The sequence below is a fragment of the Diabrotica undecimpunctata genome, chromosome 8, assembly GCF_040954645.1.
Source record: "Diabrotica undecimpunctata isolate CICGRU chromosome 8, icDiaUnde3, whole genome shotgun sequence".
Taxonomy (NCBI): Eukaryota; Metazoa; Arthropoda; class Insecta; order Coleoptera; family Chrysomelidae; genus Diabrotica; species Diabrotica undecimpunctata.
This window is the reverse complement of record NC_092810.1, coordinates 126337758-126360699: the sequence shown is the minus strand read 5'-3', so window position 1 is coordinate 126360699 and position 22942 is coordinate 126337758. Positions and strand designations below refer to the sequence as shown.

General features: G+C 33.8%; 1 protein-coding gene across 1 annotated transcript; it reads left to right on the top strand.

Annotated features, from left to right (window-relative positions):
* Positions 1–191: 191 nt before the first annotated feature.
* ais (DExD-box helicase 52) lies at positions 192–21998 on the top strand. Its single transcript, XM_072540967.1, has 10 exons — positions 192–373; positions 438–638; positions 1537–1710; positions 2678–2933; positions 3842–3914; positions 4704–4907; positions 7282–7495; positions 9336–9562; positions 11959–12120; positions 21819–21998. Exons 1-10 carry the CDS (start codon positions 308–310, stop codon positions 21934–21936), a joined length of 1695 nt encoding a protein of 564 aa, XP_072397068.1. The 5' UTR covers positions 192–307; the 3' UTR covers positions 21937–21998.
* Positions 21999–22942: the final 944 nt, after the last annotated feature.

The following is a 22942-nucleotide window of genomic DNA, read 5'->3' as shown; positions in this document are numbered from 1 at the left end:
AACAATATTAAGAAGGAATATACATCGTAAAAATTTCTATAACTTTAAGTAATCATTATCTGTTTAAATATTAATATACTTTATAACTTGTATATTATATTTTTTAGTAGATACTTCGTCTCAATTTGTAGTTCATATGTAAGATTGTAGATGCAAACTAAAAATTTAAAACAGAAAGAAGAGTAATTTGGTAATAAGTTAGGTTACGGTTAAATATTCTCAACCATATTCTCAACAATTTCAATGTGAAAATGAAAATAGAGAGTACATAGTATGTATTATTTTAAATAATATTTAACATATAATAATGGACGCTTACGATATTTTTAAAAAGTTATCTAGAGGTGCGAAGTTTTCTAGAAACTTCCATCAGGTAAGTTATAGCTATTTTTGGATATTTTAGTTTAAAACCCTGATATTTTAATTTACATTTCCAGGAAAAAATAAAAAAAGAAAAAGCAGTGTATAATGTTGTAAAACATGAAACTCCACCAGCCGAAAAAATTGAAAAAGTACCTAAAGTCAGTCAAGACAATTCTTCCATTACATTAATAAGTGGATTAACTACAGAAAACAGAGTCAAAAAACGCAAATTAAAGGATGAAGAACACATATTAAAGAGTTTGGAACAGGAGAAGGTAAAGGATTTATTGAATTACTTATTTACAAAGCCAACAGGCCAGTTTTTCTTAGTTTTATCAACAATTGTTTACATGATTACTATAAATATGTTTTATTAAAAGCATGTTATTGTGTTAGTAGTGTGTGTTTGTTTAATAGCTCGACAAGAATAACAGCACCGTAGGGGCCAAGTAATTTGTATTGGCTGTGAGTGAGAGTTGTCTGGTTCCTTAAAGGAAAAGTCAGAGTTTGGCAGTTTGTAAATAGACATTAAGTACCATAAAGTTTATCGCCACTGTGAGGATCTGAGTATGTCATCTGAGTTTGTTAAAGATGTAGAGGTTACAATAATATCTAGTTGATGAAGTCTATGCTTCCATATCCATTATGTGATCCATCCTTGTCTGCACCTTGCAATACCCAGCAAGACATCAACACAGTGGGCTCTGCACATATTAGACAACAGACCTTGTTTATTTGCTGATATGCTTTCAATATTAATTGAAGTAGTCATCAAAGATGGCCTTTATAAAGGAGGTTTGCATCTGTGTTGATACACTGGTGTTAAAAGGATTAGCTGACATTACTCAGTACTAGGGCTAGCCTGATTCTTTCCACTAGTGAAAACAAATCTATGTGAAGACTCCCTTCATGTTCCTCTTTGTAGTTGTAATCTAAACTGATTTTTTTTATGTTTCCATGTCAGGACTCAATTTAAATGTATCTTTGTCTATGTCATTGTTTCTTGAATTTTCCTTTGGATAAATTGGTTGGTATAATTTTGAAGTTAGACCATTTGCGGATTTTGACAGAAGTTTATCTGAACACCTATTAATATCATATATATTTTAAAGGAGAGTAGATTTTGTTAAGTTAATGCCTGAGACATATTTTCAAAAGCTTTATGTATTTCAGATAAACCACTATAGAAACATAAACAATATAACTGTTGTGGGCCGTCAAGTTCCAGAACCCTGTAAATCGTTTCAAGATTTTAATGTTGATTCTGACATTATTGACAATCTAAAAAAATGTGGATATGAGGAACCTACACCAATTCAAAAACAGGCAGTACCCTTAATGTTAAAGGTAATATTTACTAAAATTTATTTGCAGTACCATTACTAGGTATAGGGTAACAAAGTGTTATTTAGATTTCAGGTAATTGAGTTATTTAATTTTAATATTTCTTTAAATAATAATAAATATATTTAAAATTATTTTTAACAATATTTAAATAATACTTGTATAATAAAAAGCCTATTTAACAAAGCCAACAGTAACCAAGACTGGGATGCCTACAGGTATAAGTTAATGCTATGTAATAAAGAAATTTGGAAAGCCAAAAGGAATTCAATTAGAGAGTTTTGCAAGGAAATTACAGATATCCTGGCCTGCTCTCGAAACCATAAAATCCTGACAAAAGATGGTGCTACCATTAAATAAGTAAGTTTTCTAAAGAAGGCTAATGGCAAATTTAAGGAGACCAAAGAGGAAAGTCTTAGAGAACTCATCAACAAGCTTTTTCTGACCTCAAAAATTCTGAATGGTGCAGATATACAAACCAACATGGACAAAAGGCTGACTAGGCCAAGTTCTATAGATTGGGACATAACCACAGTAATCGCAAGACCAAGCAGAATTAGATGCTATTAGATAGATATATTTTTCAACAAAAAATTGCAAGTAACTTAAGTGAACTTGTTTTTTTATATGTTATTTGTTAACAATTGCCGGTCCACTTGGAGAAATATATTAGAAATACAAAAATTAGTCAGTATATTCTGTTTCTAAGCATCTTTTTAGGGGTAAACCACTTGTCTACAAAGTTGTGGAGGATATTTATCTGATGTCCATACATAACCCTATCCTATTTACTTTGATTCAATAAAAAATTACCATCTAAAGAAAAAATAGTCTTTTCTATTCAATGCAAATCTTGCGTAAATTTTGGGATACCCTTTATAAATATGAAATTAGATAACTAATAGCTGGTTATAATTAATAGTGTTATTAGAACGACACTAAAACCTTCTTTTAACTTTCTATTTTCTAGGAAAGACAGATTCTAGCTTGTGCTCCGACTGGTTCTGGAAAAACAGCAGCATTCTTAGTTCCTATAATTCATTCACTTCATGGACCACAACGTCAGGGTTTTCGTGCTTTAATTTTATGCCCTACAAGAGAATTGGCGAAACAGACACAGAGAGAATGTGATCGCCTTGCTGAAGGTCGAGGATTTCGTGTACATGTTATTAGCAAAATAAAAAAGGCTTTGACTCAGTATAATCCGAATGGTTCCCAAAAATACGGTAAGTTTGATACATTTAAATTCTTAAATTAAAATTAAACCCTAAGATTCCTTATGACTTTTCAGACTTTTAAATGTTCATACATTTTCATCTTGTATAGAAAGTTATCACCATTATAGGCATTAATCGCTGTGGAGATCTACCGTATTGGTGTTGACTCTGAGGCCTTCATTGTACCAACAATCACTCCATTTTGTGATTGCTTAGATTAATATGACCAAAGAACTTTAAAATACCAAAGTATTTCTCTCCTTTTTATGGCCTTGACCTTTCATTTTTATGACCCCACTATTTTGTAATTTGTATTCACAGAAATACTAGGGTAAACTGTACTAGAAAAACGTCGAGTGGGTTTAATTTCTTCTAGAACCGAGACATTTGTTCAGCGAGCTATGTGTCGTCTATCTGTTTCTTTAACTCTCTAATCTCGCATGGGTAGTAAAATATGGAAAAGACCAGAGTCCTCTCTGGACACAGATAAACCAGACGACTGGAGTAGTGCTTCAAATAACTCGTGGATTTATTTAGAAGCAAGTCAAGATTTATGTGGATACATGCAGCGCTGCTTGTTCCCTCACTATGTGCAGTTCAAATAAAAACCTATGGCTGATTTAACGAAGTGCATCTAGACTCGCCACTCCATTATGTTTTTACCCTATGACTAGGAGTTTAATTTCCTAGAAACTCAAACAATTGATGATAACAATATGAAAAATAACAAGATGAGACTTTCTCTATGATTTTATCATAGCAACGTTTATTTAAAACAAATGCATATCTAAAAAAATAAGCAGTTTTAGGTTTCTCGACATTTATTGTATAAAACCACACATTACACTTTGAGCTTTCTAATACATATAACATAACTACACTCTATAACAAAATTTATAATATTTGAACATTTGCAGACATTTTGGTGACAACTCCTAACCGCTTGTGCTTTTTGTTAAAACAAGATCCCCCAGCAATATCTTTGAAAAAGTAAGTAAACAATTTTTTTTAATTTCTATACAAATTTGGAAATTTTAAACTTAGTATAAACACCCAGAAAGATACTGAACAGAGTATATGTTTATTCTGATTTGTAAAAAGAATGTAAAATCACCCTATGCTTAAAAAGCACAAACTTGACTTGGATAATCGAAATACTATACATTATAAAGAAAATTTTATATTTAGAGGCCTTTATTTGCAAAAGTCTTTATGAAAATATAATTTACATGAAAGCTAACACAATTCCATGTAACCCATAAATTAAGTATATGTAATACATAATATTACATACATAAATTATACTCTTCCTAAGAATCTCTTCCTTTAGGAATATTTCTCTATAACAAGAGGGTCTGATAATCTTTTATTATTTTCTTCAATTACTACTTCCTTTATTTTTTATCTTTTCTGTGCAAATTTGTTACATTTCTTTTGTGAGAATTTATGTACAATATATATTTTAAATTGCAGATCTTTCATAGAAATACCGTCGAGAATTCTGACCAATACAAATCATTCATAACTAACAAAGTCTCATTTTTTGACAACTTTATATACAAAACAATTTTTTTATGAAGGCTTTCAACGATGCTCATATAATGAATGCCGATCGGATTTCTGAATTCTAACAAATACTCGTAATCTTCATTATCTTTCTTAGGATCCTTATTCATTAATTTGTGATCCGTTGTTGCTTTGCTTGCTTGCTGTTGTTCGTGGAATACTTTTGTGTACCTATTTAAAAAATTATTTAAATTAATACTTACTATGTTGCAGTGTCGAATGGCTTGTTATCGACGAGGCTGATAAACTCTTCGAATCTGGAGTTCGAGGTTTCAGGGATCAACTTACTGAAATTTTAAAAGTTTGCGATAATGAAAAAAGAAAGATTGCAATGTTTAGTGCCACCTATACTCCAGTCGTTGCCAAATGGTGCGTCCACAATATGAAGGGATTGGTGCGAGTCACTATAGGACATAGGTAATTTTTTCAATTAACTTTAACTGATGAGCACAAAGTGGAAAACTTTCGGCTTAGTTCATATATGTCACTGCGACACGAGGATTTGCCATTGCGTTATTTTAAGACATATCTTAACAAAGTAAGGATAAAAATGTGCAATTGATCAAACGAGTTGTTTGTTTTTCTTACAGATGTATAAAGTAAGTTTTCTCAGTTTTTATTAACGTATAAATTTAAATAAAGTGTGAGACAGACAACATCCTTGCTTTAATCCGTTTGATGTTATAAATCCTGTTGTTATTTGTGTCCCTGCTTTTATTTTTGTTATTGGTTGGTTGTATAGCACTTTGACGGTTTTTATTAATTCTATATTAATATTCGTGCTTTCGATTGATTGCCACAGCTTCTTCAGTGGAACACTGTCGTAGATTTTCCGTACGTCGACGAACAACATATGAATCTCTTGATTTCATGCCATCTTTTTTTCTATTATCTGAGTTAAGAAGAAAATGTGGTCAATAGTGGATCGACCCGTACGAAATCCTGCTTGTTCTTCTGCTTCATAATCTAAGTATTCTCTCTCGATTCGGTTCTTTAAAACCTTTCCATATATTCGACTCATAGATATGGTTACAGCTATTCCTCGGCAATTTTCACAATTATTTTTATCACTCTTTTTATGTATAGTACTGAGGTATGATATCTTCCATTCGTAGGGATTTGGGTTGTGTTTATGCATTTTTAAAAGAGTTGTCGAAGATATTCATACAATTTGTCTTCAGGTTTTATGCTCTGTATTACTTCTTTATTCTTTTCTTTTCTCAATTTTTTTATCAGTTTCCAGCTTTCTGTGCTTCTGGTTCCTCCTAGATAAGTATTCATTCGTTGGCAGTTTCTTTCCCAAGACTCGTTCTACTTCTTAGAGATTTTCCTTCGTACTTCTGCTTGTTTTTCATTTAATTAATAATTTATATTTTATTTTGTCTTGTAATGATTTGGAGCTTAAATCTTGTTGGTATAGTTGTCTTTTATATATTATTTCTTCCTCTATTTGGTTATCCCACCAGTATGGTTTGGTTACCTTGCTGCTTCGTGTAAACAGTTTTTTATATGTTAATATAACTGGTCGATATTCTTAGGGGCGGAAATTTGTAGCTTCTCATCCAATCTATTTTTGAATAAGTCTTGGGTACTTTCTTCTTCTAGGCCTTCTGTCTTGTTTATGTCTATATGTAAGTAATAATGGCTCAAGATTATGACGATTTAAACTATATGGCACGAAAATTAATTGAAGAGTATGATATATGGGGTCTAGAAGTAAATAAAAAGAAAACCGAATACCTGTGCATTGGAGTAGAACAAAAAGATCTCATATTAGACGATAACACCACGATAAAGCACTGATGTGACTACAAATATCTAGGTCTCACTATTTCACAAGATGGAACATTAGACAAAGCCATAAGGGAGAGAAATACGTCAGAGAGAAAAGCCATCAAAATGTTAAACAGCATTTTATGAGACATCAGCAAAGAAAATAAAAAGAGGATATATGAGACTAGTAAAAAGTATCACTTTATATAGCTGTGAGGTATGGCCACTGAAAGAAAGAATACTGGCAACGCTGAAAGCGACGGAAATAGATTTTTGGAGAAGAGTCGCAGGAATATCTAGAAGAGAAAGGATTACCAACGAACGCATTAGAGAAATAATGAGAATCAAACGAACAATCACAGATGACCTAACAACAAAACAACTTATCTGGTTCGGACACATACAAAGAATAAATGAACAACGAATACCAAAAGAAATATTAAAATGGCAACCGGAAGGAAAGAGAAAACGGGGTAGACCGAGAAAAAGTTGGAGCGAAGGAATAAATAAATAACAGAGAGAGGGCCATAGAAGAAGACCTATGGAACAACCGGACTAAGTGGCGATTGGAAGTCGGAAAACGGCGTTATAAACCGGCAAGTAGTAGTAATACGTTACAATGTTCTTGGTCTTGAATGATTTATTACTAAATGAAATCCATATAATTTTATATCGCCCATTAACATACAAGCACTCGAGACTGCTAATCTGCTATATGCGAGCTGTTCTTCAGCTCCCGATCAACCTTTTATTTGACCTTGCTATATCCAGAGCACTCCTTGTGTATAAAGATCGGGTTGCCATTCCAATCGTTTCCTGTACATTTTTATTTGTTCTCTTGGAATCACTCTTTTCTGAGCTAAAGTTTTGAGAAACACAAGAGTTCACTGGTACATTATTTGATAATAATTGCCTCTTAATTATTATTTCAAATTATTTGTATTTTTTATATTGATTAATGCAAAAATACTTATAAACAATTTATACTCACCTTTTATTTTATTTTACTTTATTTTAGGAATGCTGCAACGGAGTTAGTAGACCAGGAGTTGTTGTTTGTAGGGAACGAGCAAGGGAAATTATTGGCGTTTAGAGATTTAGTCCGAAAAGGCTTGAGTCCTCCAGTTCTTGTGTTCGTTCAGAGTAAAGAAAGAGCGCAGCATTTGTTTAATGAACTTATTTATGATGGAATTAATGTAGATGCCATACATTCGGACAGGACACAGTTGCAGGTAAGATTTTTTAAGATTATTGTTTATAATAGTTTAGTTACATGATTCAACAGTATAAAGTTCTTTTACGATGAGAATGAAATGACGTCACACAATGATCAGGTGCGTCGTTGTTAAAAAATTATTTTTCCATTTCCGATATTCTTCTTAAACACACATAATCTAACTTTTCGTTTTCTTCTTTTAAAAACAATTTGATCGATTTTTTTTTTGACTTACAAGTTGTAAATTTTTAACTATAAATAATTTATACCCATCTTTTTATATCCGATGTTTTACGTCGTCCTAAAAAGAGGTTTTGTATGGTACAAATTTATGGTTCCAATTATTTTTAACACAAAAATGGTTAAGTAGTTATCATAAGAAAACAAGTTTTAAACAGGCCGTACATTAATGACTAATACATTAATGAGTATGGACGCAAATAATTGTGGAACTTGCAAGAAGATTCAAGCAGAGGAACAAAAACCAGTTATATTTTTCTACAGTGATTGTGAAAACAAATTATATGTAGTAAAAAACTTTGTTTTGTTAAAGTAGAAAGTGATTTACAGAACCTTAAAAGTCAAGAATTTAAACCAAGAAAAAGATCTTTGATCATGGAGTAAACAATGTACAATAAACAGCAGTTTATAATCAGATTTGTCACTGCATGGAGTATGGTTTTTATTTTAAACATGCATGTAATAGAATACTACTGCAGCGTTCAATAATTAATTGGAAATATTTGTAGATGAAGAAACATATGTTTGGATTTTAGAATAGCATTTGAAGCTGTTCATATTAATTTACTTCTTAAAAAACGACTTGTTTAATTAATATAGAAGTTTCATTATCCAACAATCCTTGACAATGTAAGAATTCTGTTAATTATAGTTGTTTTGTACCAATATACAAAATTATTTAGATTTTCCAACTCACCTGATTATCTGAGATATTATATCTATCGAATACCAAATCTATTCAATACCAAATATTATACAATTTTCCTTCGTTAATGGAGCTTTAGAATGTCCCACTACGATTGTCAAGTTATATAGCTGTCTGCTGTAGTACGCTGCTTGATCCGGGACTTTAGGCAGCGGAAGGTTTTTTTGCAAGTTGAAGGATAAAGTCAATAATTCAGGCTTAGATTCCTTCAATAATACAAAAAAGGGTTTTGATCTAAGATTCTCAATTCTTGTAGTGGCAATGAGGGATTGCTTTACCGATGGTGTTGTTTCCTTTGAGATTTTTTCAGTGAGTGAAAGACATGTCGAACACACGTCTGCCTGTGGAGCCTTAAATGAAATATTGAATTTTCTATTAAAAATTAAATTAAAAATCATTCGAAAATATCCTTTTTTACCTGTGTCTCTGGTTTGGCATGAGCATTATAAATTTTCCAAAGTTTATTAATACTCAGATCACCTGATGCATACTTGCGTTCACTTCGACCTCTACAGTAATGAGACTCCACGCATTTTATACTTTTAATAAAGTCGACCACTCTCCTCAATTTCTCTTTATATAAATGCGTTCGTTTGTCTCCTCCTTTTTTCTCACATGCAAGACATTAGTGAAAGTCTTTTGGCAAATGGGTAACTTGAAACTTGCCATCTGAACCTTTTATGAAAAACTTGCATGTGGTCATCTTATTACGTTTGACTCCAGTTTTTGGGTGACGTCTGCGAACTGGGTTTAACTCTAGGAATTGCAGTATAAAGGTATCTTGTTTAACTTTCTCTTCATTTTTATGAAAAGCTTTATAAAATGCAATCACATCCGCAATATTTTGCACTGGCAAAATCCGCAAATTGTGAAATGTATGTATATATTTTAAATACATAATATTTTTCAGAGGGATAATACAGTTAGAAGTTTTCGAGAGGGACGAATTTGGGTCCTGATATGTACGGAACTTATGGCACGAGGTGTAGACTTTAAAGGTGTCAATTTAGTTATTAATTATGATTTTCCTCCATCGGCAATATCGTACGTTCATAGAATAGGTCGAGCAGGACGAGCAGGAAGGCGAGGTAAAGCTATTACGTTTTTCACTGTCGAGGACACAGTAAATTTGAGGAGGTATGTATTATACAGTATAATATTATTAGCCATTTTTGTATACAGCACAATTTTTATTAAGATTATTAGCTACAGCCAGCTCTATTTTTTAGGCTTTGGAATGCATCTTCAGAAGTTATTCTAAAATAATTATGTAGCGTATTCCAAAATAACTTCACAATAATAAAAAATAAACCAATAATTATAATATATCTGTATCTATATTCACGTTTATACTTTTTTTGTTTTGTTTTTAATTTTTATTGCGAGATATCCCGATACTCTTTACCTTAGTTTGTTACTATTTGCCTTCATTAATCTTTTAGTTTTGTTTTAAATGCTCTATATGTTGTTGGCATTCCTTATCTCGTGTGGTTGTAGCTTCGTAAGTGGATGTGATAGTTGTTACTTACTTTCTTTAAGAATATATTCCATATTCTGTGTTTCTCCACAAACACAGTTCACATCATCTGGGTCTCTTTTTCCCCATTTTGCCATGTTTGATTTTACTGAAGCGACCCCCGTTCTTATCCTATTCATAGTTTTCCACGTTTTAAAGTCTAGGGACTGGCCGGTCCATTGAACCTGGGCAAGAGGAAAATACTCAGGCGGTTCATCCTGCACTGTTCAAAGGAAGCTTTTCCTGGATTTTAGTCGCTTTCGTAGTATTCGAGCTTTGTATAGGGCATGCCGCTCGTCCGCGATCTGTTTAATTTTCTCTATGTGCTCTGCAACGACTCTGCGTGTTGGGAGTTCTGCAAAACCCGCTGCTTTATATAGATTTGAGAGTGGCGTTGATTTCATGCACACCGTTACTATCTTGCTTGTCTTATTTAGCGCAGTATCAACTTGTTTGGTGTTGGCAGATCTGCCCCAAACGGGGCACGCATATTCAGCAGTTCAGAAACACAGTGCATGTGTCGTTGTTCTTAAAACGCCAGGACGTGCACTCCATTTACTTCCCGTTAGCTTTCTGTGTATGCTGTTTCTAGTTGTTACGTTCCTTCTAGTTTTTATGCAATGTTGTTTGTAGGCGAGGGACCGGTCCAGAGTTACTCCAAGATATATAGGTTGGTTTGTGTGTTCTAATGTATTACCATTCCACGCAATTTGGAGTTTTCGCTTGGCTTCCTTTGCGCGAAGGTGGAAAGTGCAGACTTGGGTTTTAGAGGGATTGGGTCTCAAGGAATTCTGCAGGTAGTACGCTGTCATTGTTTTTAAGACAGTTTCTCCTCCACTTCTTCAAAACTATTTCCGTGAGCACATATTGCAAGATCGTCAGCATAGAGGAAGTGCTTGGTTTCGGTCGGCGTAGGTTGGTCGTCTGTGGGAGGCCGTTTTTTTGAACTCTCCCTACAGCATAACAAAAAGTTACTTTACCCTCCAACATAACGAAAAAACGTCTGTTTTGCTCTTCACTGTATTCTGTTAGTGCGAGGATTTGACCGGTGCAAGATTTGCCGGGTCTGAATCCTCCTTGTTTTGGGATGAGGTGTTTGTCGACATTTTTTTCTATTCTGGCGAGTATGAGTCTCTCGTATATTTTGAAACAGTGACACAACAGCGAAATAGGTCTGTAGCTACTGGGATTTTCTGGGTCCTTTCTTGGTTTTAACAAGGCTATTACTTTAGATTTTCTCCATGATTTTGGAATTTCGCAGGTTTTGCAGCACGTGTTATAAAGTTGCAAGATCCAGTTTTTTGCTCCTTGGTCAAGATGCTTTATTTGTTCACTGCATATATCATCGACACCTGCAGTTTTCCCGTTTTTTAACTTGTACATACCGTCGTGGCGTTCTTTTAGTGTAAAAGGAGTTCCTAGGTGGTTTGTCTCCGAATCCAATCTTCTTCTAGTGTTTGGGTCCTTATATCGGTTCGTAGTTCTTCCATTCATAAGAAGTTGAACAGCAACTTGGTTTGCTGTAACCTTGCAAGTTGGTTTATGTTCTTTTGGATCACCGCTAAGTCTTTTACAAGGTTCCATGCTATTTTGCTTCTATGTGTCATGTCCATTTTTTCCCAGGGTCTCAATCCACTTTTCCTATCTGGCTTGACTTAGCTGTTAGAGTAGTACTGCTCCGCAGTCAACAGTTTCTTGACTAAAAGGGTCAGTGGAATAGAGGGTTTCGTATGTTCTCATTAGTTCTTTGGACTGGCTGGACATCCCGGGAACATATTGTTGTCTACATCCTCTGGGGATAGCTTTTCTAGACACAGTTTTGAGTATCTGAGATCATTGTTACAAATTGCATCTATAGTGCACATATATATGACCCTTTCCCAACTTTTTCCTATTATAACTTGGCTGCTCTGTATTCATGACGACCAACAAGTTAATAATACATATTAAAGTCCATTTAAGACTTGAACAAAGTTGCAATTATAATTAATAATAATAAATATATTATTTATTTTAGCATTGCACACATTTTAAAAGAATCCGGTTGTGAGGTTCCACCTTATATGTTAACGATGAAAAAAATATCAAGAACAAAACGAAAACAACTTGAAGTTAGTGCTCCAAAAAGAGATGAAATTATTACCAAACCATTATATGACAGACTAACGGGAGGCAAGAGGTATGTATTCTTCAAAGAATAAATGTTAAAAAGTTGATAACATTTTTTGTTCTAATTTTATAAGGGTTACTGGATTTTGCCAAATTTCTTAAATTGGGAAATTTGTTTTCTGGTAAATTTGAATGGAATGCAATTAAATTATTTTCTTCAAAATTATTTTTGTTGTAAAACTCTAGTTGTAAATTTTCTGGTGCTTTTACAATCTCAAATTTTAAAGGATTTTCAAATATTAATGCGTCCATTTCTTGTGCATAAAAATCTTGAAACCGATGACGAAAATTTTCATCCAGTGATTTTAGTGACTCAATAAAACTATTCGAAGGACACTGTTGGCTTGTTTTTGTTAAAAAACGATTGCAAAGTAAGAAAATGACAAGAATTATTCTTTTCAAGTTAAGAAATAAACAATTTTATTTTAAACTGGAAACTTTTGATTTCTGTAAATAGCTCGTTGATTAACTTTCCTTTCGCCCTGTAGTGTTATGTTCAACTTGTTGAGGTAAGTTGCAATGTTGCAATGATAGTTCTGCTATATTATTTCCTTTTTCTGTCAAAAACATTTCCTATCTCGTCTATCAATTTGAAAAATCTTTTTAAAACTTAACCACGTCTGAGCCATCTTACTTCAGAAAATAAATGATATCCTCATATTCATTTAAGAAATTTCGGAATGTTCAATGATTCATATCAATTTTTGCGAATATAATTGATGTACTTTACTACAATATTTATAACATTTACAACTTTTGCGCAAAGTTCATGTTGATGGATAATACAATGAATTTGTAAAAAGGTCTGTGTAATGTTTTATTCTTTTAATTTTTTGGTTATTCATGCCTACCAAACTAGTGTTGTGACCCGTTATGTTCTTTGCATCGTTAGTTGTCATTCATATGTGATAAACATTCAAAAAATTACAATAATCGAGATGTTGCAAAACGGCTATGGCCTGAAGTTGCAACTTAAGGGACCAATTTCGAAAAGAATATAATAAATACAATGAACCTGGTAGATCCGGGGCTGCGGCGGATCACAAATTACCTTGGTGGACATAATTACGAATCGTTATTATTCTGGGCAAAACAAATCACATCTAAACATTTAAGCGGGAATGTGCCTCCCACGCAAGAAACTAAGGATGAAACAATCATCCCATTTTTCTGAGTTTTCATATGAATCACAGCCACAAACAGTACGGCAGCCTGAGCCCTCACCTTTGTCGCAGCCTGGAACCTCATCTGTGCCGCAACTAGGAGATCGCAACTTTTACATCCAATCAACCTAAAAGACTTATGAAAAAGCGAAAAATTAATGTAGAGCAGGAGTATTTAAAGATCGAAAAAAGAAAACTTCAATTATTTGAGTCCAGGTCAGCAGATAAACCTGCAGAAGATTAAGATCATAACTTTTTTTGGGTTTGCTTCCATACTTTTTGTAATTTTGCTAATGTGTAACGATAAGACTACCACAGAGAATTCAAATTGAATTATAAAAATAATACCTCAATCAACCATGGGAGCTTATCGTCTATGCTTCGCCTAGCTCAGTCTCTCAAGTGTGAATTCGTCTTATCTTAAACTATGAATTAAACAATGAACCCTTAACTGGTAGTAAATAAAACAATTATTTTTATTTAACACATAAAACATATTTAAATAGCAAAAACAACCCTCGCTAATTATATATTATAATTATATAATTATACATTATATTCACATAAATAAAAATGAAACTTATAATAATTCCTACCTTCTTTTATAACCATGAAAGGTAATTGACAGAAAGTAGGAAGGGACTGCAATGAAGTTAGCAATGATGTCATAGGACGTATGCCTATGATGGAATTAGCTCTTCTGTCAACCTAGAACAGAATATTTACTACCGGACAGAAATAGAGAGAGGGCGAATATTTATTCTACGGGACAGAAAGAGAAAGAGGGCGCCTATGTGTAACGATAAAAGAAGTGCCACGGAAGAGAAACATTTTTGTTCAACGAAAATTGTTAGACGTTTTCATGGAAGAAGAAAATACCTAACCTAACCTAACCTCAGTATTCTCCTGTAAGCCGCTACTCCGAAGAAGTAAGTCTCCCCGATTCGGGAGACTTGTCATCAAATAATAATATATCATTTCCTCTATATGCTGTCAATATTGAAGGGCCTTTGCCACTGACCACTAATCAAATGAAGCCTTCGCAAACATTCACATCCGCGGAGGGTCATTTGCCACTGACCATGAATCAAACAAATCCTTCACAAACATTAACATCTGCTCAGGGCCAACTGTGGACACTCACTTATGTAGGTTTGGACTCAAACTTGAAATAATTTTTCAATTTAGGTATTATGTTTAAATAATGTTTCAGTAATAAAAATAAATCCACGTGTTCACTAAACAATATCAAAACTAACAATACCAAAAAAAAAAAAATATTCTGTTTTGACCTCTAGAAGCAAAGTTACTTCTTTGGGATAAATTTCTTCTTTGATCTGTCGAATGATTGTGCCTTGGTGGTCCTTATTTGTCTATACTAACGTTGTGTAGTAAACAAATACACTTTACAATAGTTTCAGCATTTTCTGTAGTTGTTTCTATGCATTTGGTCAAAATTCTCCATTTGTGTGTTATTATACCAAAAGCGCATTTAATTACTACTCGGGCGTTTGATAAACGTTCGTTATAAATTGTTTCAAGTTCTCCCAGGTTACGTCTTGGATATGGCCTCATAACATACCTTTTTAGAGGATAGGCTTCATCTGCTAGTAATACCAAAGGCAACAATTTATTTGTATTTGGTAAATATTTAGAAATATTTAAATACCCATTTTCAAACTGACGATACAACGTCGAAGAGGCAAACGTACCACGTATCCCAAAGATTTTTTCCTTTGAAAATAATAAGGGTTGGTCATTTTTCTCCTGTAGCATTGCCACTCATTAAGACAGAAAAGTTTTCTTTGCCAGGACCAGCTGTAACTCGATGAGCGGCTTTTCCCTACTTTTACACGACTAGGATCTAGGCAGAAACTGCTTTCATCTAGATTATAAATCCTCTCAGGAGGTATATTCGAAGTCAAAGTACTCTGCAATTGCAAATGGATCTATACTTTTTTTACGGGCCACTTCAACTAATTGTGGCTTTTTTTGAGAAAGTCCATATCGGCGCTTGAAACTTAAAAAATAATCATCTCCCGGTATTGAATCTTTAAATGGAGTTATGTTATTTTCTGACACATATTGTCCAATAGCCAACAAAATTTCTTTTTTTGAGAGGCCAAAATCCCATTTTCCATGGTCTTAATATGGTCAGCAATTTTGGTCTCAATATCTAAAGGTAAAGTTGTTGGCCTACCCATCATCATCATCCAGCCTCAAGAGTCCACTGCTGAACATAGGCCTCTTCCTCATGTTTCCAACCCCGTCTATCTTGCGCCGCTCTCATCCAGTTTTTATTGAGTCTTCTTAAATCGTCAGTCCATCCTGTAGGTGGTCGACCGACGTTTCTCTTGTCTTCCCTTGGCCTCCATTCCAATAACCTCTTTGTCCACCGCCCATCTGTCATTCTGGCTATGTATCCTGCCCAATTCCATTTTAGTCTGGCTATCTTCTCGATGATGTCAGTCACTCCGGTTCTTCTCCTGATGTCTTCGTTGGTTATTCTGTCTCGCAGAGTTATTCCTAACATGGACCGCTCCATTCTTCTCTGCGTGACTATCAGTTTGGTAGCTGCTGCTTTTGTTAAGGTAAGTGTTTCTGCTCCGTACGTCAAGACTGGGAGGACGCACTGATCAAATACCTTTCTCTTTAGGCATGTGGGCAGCTCACTTTTAAAAGTTTCTCTCAGTTTTCCAAATGCTGCCCACCCAAGGCCGATTCTTCTCTTCAGTTCATGAGTCTGGTTATCCCTGCCAATCATAATTTCATGTCCCAGGTATTTATATCTATATACGAGTTCTATTTCTTTCCCACCAATACTGATGTTCTGGTTGGGTACCAAATTGGTCATGATTTTTGTTTTCGAGATATTTATATTTAAACCTACACTTTCTGTAGCCACAACGAGTTCCAGTACCATCTCTCTTGCCATACCTAGATCTTCAGCTATTATAAGTATATCATCGGCGAAACGTAAGTTGTTTAGATATTCTCCATCTATTTTTATTCCCTTTGTCATCCAATCCAAACTCCTAAAAGCATGTTCTAGCACCGTATTAAAAAGTTTAGGTGACATTGGGTCTCCTTGTCTAACCCCCCGTTCTATTTTTATGCGATTACTGTTAGTATGTAATCTGACAGTGGTTGTTGCCTGCAGGTATATTTTGTATAATAATTTAGTATATCTATAATCTAGCCTGCATTCTTTAAGCGCCTGTAATATTTTGCTTAGCTCAACTGTGTCAAAGGCTTTGTGAAAATCGATAAATATTAGAACTAGCGGTTTATTGTATTCCACTGCTTTCTCTATTAGGGTTTTTATACTTTGTAGATGGTCATTTGTTCCGTAACTTTTTCGGAATCCTGCCTGTTCCCTTGGTTGATAAGTCTCTAATTTTCTTTCCATTCTCTTAACTAGTATTCGCGTAAACAACTTATATATATATGGCTGAGGAGGCTAATCGGTCTGTAATTCTCTAAATTTGCTATGTCTCCTGCTTTGTGTAATAGAATCATAGTAGCGTTGTTCCAGTCTGTTGGAATATTGGCGCTGTGAAGGCAGATATTGAAAAGTTGTTTAATTTTTTCAAGTAATACATCCCCTCCAATTTTTAGTGCTTCTGATACTATTCCATCTTCACCCGGGCTTCGATTATTTTTCATTTTCTTCAGGGCTTCTTTGATTTCTGATTTTGTTATATCGGGCATTAAATCTGATCCTTGGTTTAATACCCCAGTTTTTAGTGTAATTGGATGTTCCGTATTGTTATCTTTTTTTCTTGATCTATATAACTCTGTGTAGAACTCTTCGACTATTCTTAATATTTCATCTCTGTTCGTTGTTTCTTCTCCAGTGCTGTTTCTCAGTTTGTTAATTTCTATTTTCCCCTTTTGTACGCTCCTCTTCAAAACTTTCATGTTCTTATTTTGCTCTATTGCCTGTTTTGTTTTTTCTACATTGTAGTTTCTTATGTCTTTTCTTATTGCCTTTGTGATCGTCTTATTTATTTGATTTATCGCTTCTTTGCTTGTAGTGTTATCTCCTTTCATTTGTCGCCTTAGTTCTATAAGGGTTTTCGTGGGTTGACCCAGTTTTTCATCTTTTTTGCTTGTCGGGCAATATTTAGTTTGAGCCTGTTGCATTGTGTTGACTATTTGTTTGTTCAATATATTGATGTCTGCTGTTGTGGTATCTTTCAATGAATTACCAATATATTTTTCGAACTCCTGAATGTTAGTTGGTTTTGTCCATTTCTTTGGTTGTTTCTTATTTATCATTTTGAGTCTTTCTTTTTCGGTTGATATCGTTATTTTAGCTCTTACTAACCTATGATCACTGCTTGTACTGAACTGGTTTAGCACATTTACGTCTTTAAATAAGTCTTTTTTGTTTGTTAAGAAATAGTCGATTTCGTTCCTTGTTTTTCCATCAGGACTTTCCCACGTCCATCTTCTGTGTTTTTTCTTTTTAAAGAAGCTGTTCATTTGATAAAGATTATTTTCCAAAAGGAAAGTCAATAGTTGTTTGCCTCTATCATTTCTGCCTTCGCTTCCAAAATTTCCCAATATTATTTCAGAGGGGTCTTCCTTAGTGCCTATTTTGGCGTTGAAATCACCACCTATTATTAAGAAGTGCCCAGGATTTTCCTTGATTGCACAAGATATTTGGTCGTAGAATATTTGGACTTCTTCGTCTGGATGTCCTGTAGTAGGGGCGTACACTTGAATGAACTTTAGGATATATCTGGCGTTTATTTTGATGTTTAAGTAGATCACTCTTGTTGAGATTTGGTTTATTGACACAATTTTGTTAGAAATTCTTTTGTGAATAAAGAAGCCGACACCTCCGACTGTCGATTCCTCTTCTCCTTTGTAATAAAATAAATGGCCTGATGGGAGTGAGGTAAGACTCTCTCCCTTTTTTCTAACTTCGCTGATACCTACAATATCCCAGTTCACTTTTGAGAGTTCTTCCTCCATTTCTTCGAATCTTTCTTCGGTAGAGAGTGACCGAGCATTATATGTGGCGATGTTGAGGTTTATCTTTTTGACGCACATTGAATAGGGTTGGTTTACAGTAGGCCTACCCATAGTGGCACTTTTTTCACCCCTTAATCCCTTGACTCTTTTAAATAATGTTGCTTTTGGAATGGAGTAATGTTTTGATGCTCTGTAGAGTGTCATTTGCTTAGATTTTACAGCTTCTACTGCTTCTCTTAAGGTTTCTTAAGAATATGTTGGCGGTGGTTTCTTTTTGACATAATTACGAACCATTGTAACTACAAAGAAAAAAAAATAAGTTAGATTAAACTGTTTTAAATAAATGCTTGGGGAAAGTGGACACTAGTGTCCACTTTCCCCAATGTTGTGGGTTGCACTTGCCCCAAGCATAAAAAACAATGGGGCTAGTGGAACCTATCTAGATTTACAAAAACTATCTACACAAGTTAGTTTTAACCTACGTTTAAATAAAAAACGATATAATTTTATTCCTTACCTAATGAAAATCGCTGTTAATTCGAATTCCTTGAATCAAAACCGTTGGCTTAAAGATAACAATTACAATAGTAGAATACTTGAATAGTTTTGCTTAACGACAGAATGGGCACTGGGCACTGAGCGTCAGTGCCCAGTGGTAATATTAACCTAGTGTAGATCGTTTTTGGGGAGATGGCAGTCACAGGACCGGATTATGATTATTTTAATCACATGGTTTCCACTTCCCCCATATTTTCACTTGCCCAGGGGTACCTTATATAAATATTGATGTTATTAAATACATTATATTAGATACCTTAGCGAATACAAAACGATAATTAATCTATGATAATTTTGTGTGAATGATTAAAATAGAAATTGCTAGAATATCTATCATCACAAACTGGAAACGATGTCGTCGCTTTATCGCATTCACATTTCTGAGAATCTACTGCCTACAAATTTGATTCTCAACTTTAGTGAGTAGGATATTAGTCTTAAGATGACTAAGTTAGATTAAAACAAAATTCCTTTTGTGTTTTTCCGATCATAATATTATAATTACAGAAAAACACTATGGAGTGTTTTCATTCTTGAAAAGGTTACTTGTGCAATTAATAAAAAAACAGCACGTAGAAATGAAAATTCGCGAAAAAATTTGTAAAAATAACGTTTTAGAAATTTTTTATGAAAAATAGGAAAAAGTTCCTGAAAATTTGGTAAATAAAATTACAATCTAAATATACAGCAGCGCACACGTTCTTTATTGAACTCTATTACAGTAGCGAGCACGAAAACATCTTTTAAATTTTAACATTATATGCGTATTCACCCATCCAAAAAACACGAAATATTTCATTTGTAAGGATTGCTCGAAATATTATGAGACAGTCATTTTTAATTTTGATAGTTGGTTCCTATTTAGTGATCCAAAAACATAAGATATTTAATTTTCGTGTCTAGAGGTAACATTTTACGATAAACTTTTGGCCACGTTTTCGATCCTTCCGCCCACTCTCGTTTCGTCGAAAAGAAAGTTTGGCTCCGTTTGATTCACGTTAATATCATTAAACGTCAAATTATTTATTCGAATTTTATTTTAGGTTAAGATTAGTTGAATGTTGTACGATTTAAGATGCACTCTCGGTTTGTTATATAAATAGGAGAGAAATGTTTTGAAAATTGTTATATTAAAGGCACCAAAAATAATACTTTGTAGATAGGATCCCTTATAGATAATCTTCTTATCGAATTACTTGAAAAGAACAATTTAAGCATGAGAGACATCAGGATCATTATCGCTCTCTATTACAGTTAGTTGTGGTAAAAAGAATAACGGTTTTTTCAGAAGATTTACAGATTGAAAGGGTTGTCAAAGAGGGCTGTGTACTGTCTGTCATGTGATGGCACATGAAGAAGAAGAGATACGATCATTTGTTGCACAGATCATTAAAAAATATAAATGATGAATATAAACTTCGGTTACTTATTAATTTTTCTATTTTGTTAAGTTTCATCATCATCCAGCCTCAATCGTTTACTGCTGAACATACGCAGTCACCTTTTAGCTCATCGATATCCTTCATTTCATCACTCTAGAAAACTAGTGTGAGTTAACACAAAACGAATCGTCCAATTCACAAGAAGTGGTAGCAATAGATTTTTGTGCCTAAGTATTACCGAAAAAGCAACTCAGTTTAAGCAAAATATTTATTGCCTCAGACAAACAAATATGAAAACAATTACTTAAGCAACTTGTAGGGCACAACAAAGTGGATGCCAGGTCATAAAGGAATTATCGATAATGAGATTGCTTTTGGTAAAGACGCTAATACTCCTTTTATCGAACCAGAATCTGGAGCTTCAGAAAACTGAATTTAGGGATCACAGGTGTTCTCACTGGATACCGCTCGCTGAAAAATCAGAGAGATACCCATAGACTTTCTGAGAGACCTAGATCTGTTGGACTAAACATATATGTAGAGTATATACAAAAGATCTACCCGGTCGCAGTGTGACGAGGTCTACGCTTCTAGCCACTCTAGTACTTTGTGTGGTTGAACTCTGTCGAAAGCTTTTTGAAAATTATTAAACAACAATACAAGGGACCTGTCGTATTCATATCATTTTTTTCTTTTAGAATTTTAATACTTTGTGGATGGTCGCTGATTCCACAACCTTTTCGGAATCCTGTATGTGTTGTGTTTATAAGATTATCATTTTCTTTTCATTCTAGTTATTATTATTCGGAGGAACATGTTTTAAAGATGACTCAGAACAATAATTGGTCTGTAGTTTTCCAAATTTGATTATCACCCCTTTTACATTACAGCAAAATTATTTTAGTTGTATTCTGTTCGAATGCTGGCGATATTGAGACTAATTTCAAAATTGTTTTTTTTGTAAGTTAATTTTTGACCTCACTTTTTATAAGATACTATTCGCTCCTGGGGTTCGCTTGTTTTCCATTTTATTTAACTCATTCCTTATGCGTGATTTTTATAGTATTCTTTCTGATCCGTAATTCGATACCCCCTGTTTTGGCTGTTGTTGGAGGATGTGTACTACTTTTTATTGGTTAGAATCTCTAATGTTATACTTATATCTTTTCTTATCAACTTTGTCACATTCCTTTTCATTTTTATGAAAGCTTCTTTGCTTGTGTTTATATCTCCTTTCATCTGCCTCCTTTCTTCTATAAGGGGTTTCGTACCTTAGCCTATTTTGTCATTTCCTATATCTATGGGGCAATTCCTTGTATTTTTGAATAATCCTTTGTGTCTGTGAGGCAATCGCTTATTTTTTTAGAGTAATTCTTTGTGTTTGTGGGATAATGCTCATGTTTCTGGAGTAATTCGTTGTGATTGTGAAGTAATCCCTTGTATTTTTGTATTCGTGGGGTAATTCATTGTATTTGTAGTTGATGTTGTGTTTGTTTAAGAGAGAAAAGGAATCCTTTTTAGTAGTAGTAATCTTTGAAGGGCAGTAAAAGTGGCCCTTCGATTTGTGTTAATACCTATTATTTTTTATACTTATTATTTAAACCTATATATTTTGTTTCCAGGAAGAAACTTAGAGAAATAAACAGCAAATTAAAAGAAAAGTTACAGTTACAAAAAAAGAAGAAGCCGAAGAAGAAGCAAACAGTTAAATCAAATAACAACAAGGATAATATAAGTTAAAAATGTTAAAATTTTTATTCATTTTTATTACAAAAAAAATAAAATTGAGCTCAAATAATCAATTTTTGAATTATTTGACGACCTCATTACCTCTCCCTCATCCTTATTTCTTTACATTCTTCTTCTTTCGGTACCCTGTACGATTATCGAACGTTGGCGATCATATTGGCAATAATAACTTTGTTTACGGCGGTTCTAAATAAATTAGCGGTGGTCTCTTGATACCATTCTGGGAGATTTCGGAGCCAGGATGTTCTTCGTCGTCCTGGGCCTCTCCTTCCGGCGATCTTACCCTGTATTATGATGTGTAGAAGGTTATACCTCTCTGGATGTCTCATGACATGACCGAAATATTGTAATTTTCGAATTTTTATCGTTTTTGCTATTTCTGTGCTCTTTTTCATTCGATGTAAAACTATTTCATTTCTTATTCGATCAACCCAACTTATCCGCAATACTCGTCGATAAATCCACATCTCAAAGGCCTCTAATTTTTTCATTAATGTCTCTGTAAGGGTCCAGCTCTCCATACTATACAGCAATGTGGAGAATATGTAGCAGCGTATTAATCTGACTTTAAGGTTTAACGTAATATGTCTATTAATTAGAATTTTCTTTAATTTATAGAAGGCGGCTCTGGCTTTTTCAATGCGTATTCTTATTTCTTTATTTATATCCCAATTATCGTTAACGTTTGCATCCAAGTAGGTAATATTGTGGACTCTTTCTAACTCTTTTCCATACGCTCTGATGTTCGTTGGTTGTAACTCCGTTTTGCTGACAACCATAAGTTTTGTCTTAGAAGTATTAAGTGTTAGCCCATATTCATCACATGCTTTTTTTACATAGTAGCAGCATAATTTAACACGTTTACTGCCTTCTCTGTCTTCTTAAACAAAAGTATAGCAGTAGTCTTTTAAAAAATGATAATGCTCAAAACATAAAAATACCAATGAAAAAATTGCTGATTGACAACAGATCTTGATTTTTCTCGAAACTTTGTGAT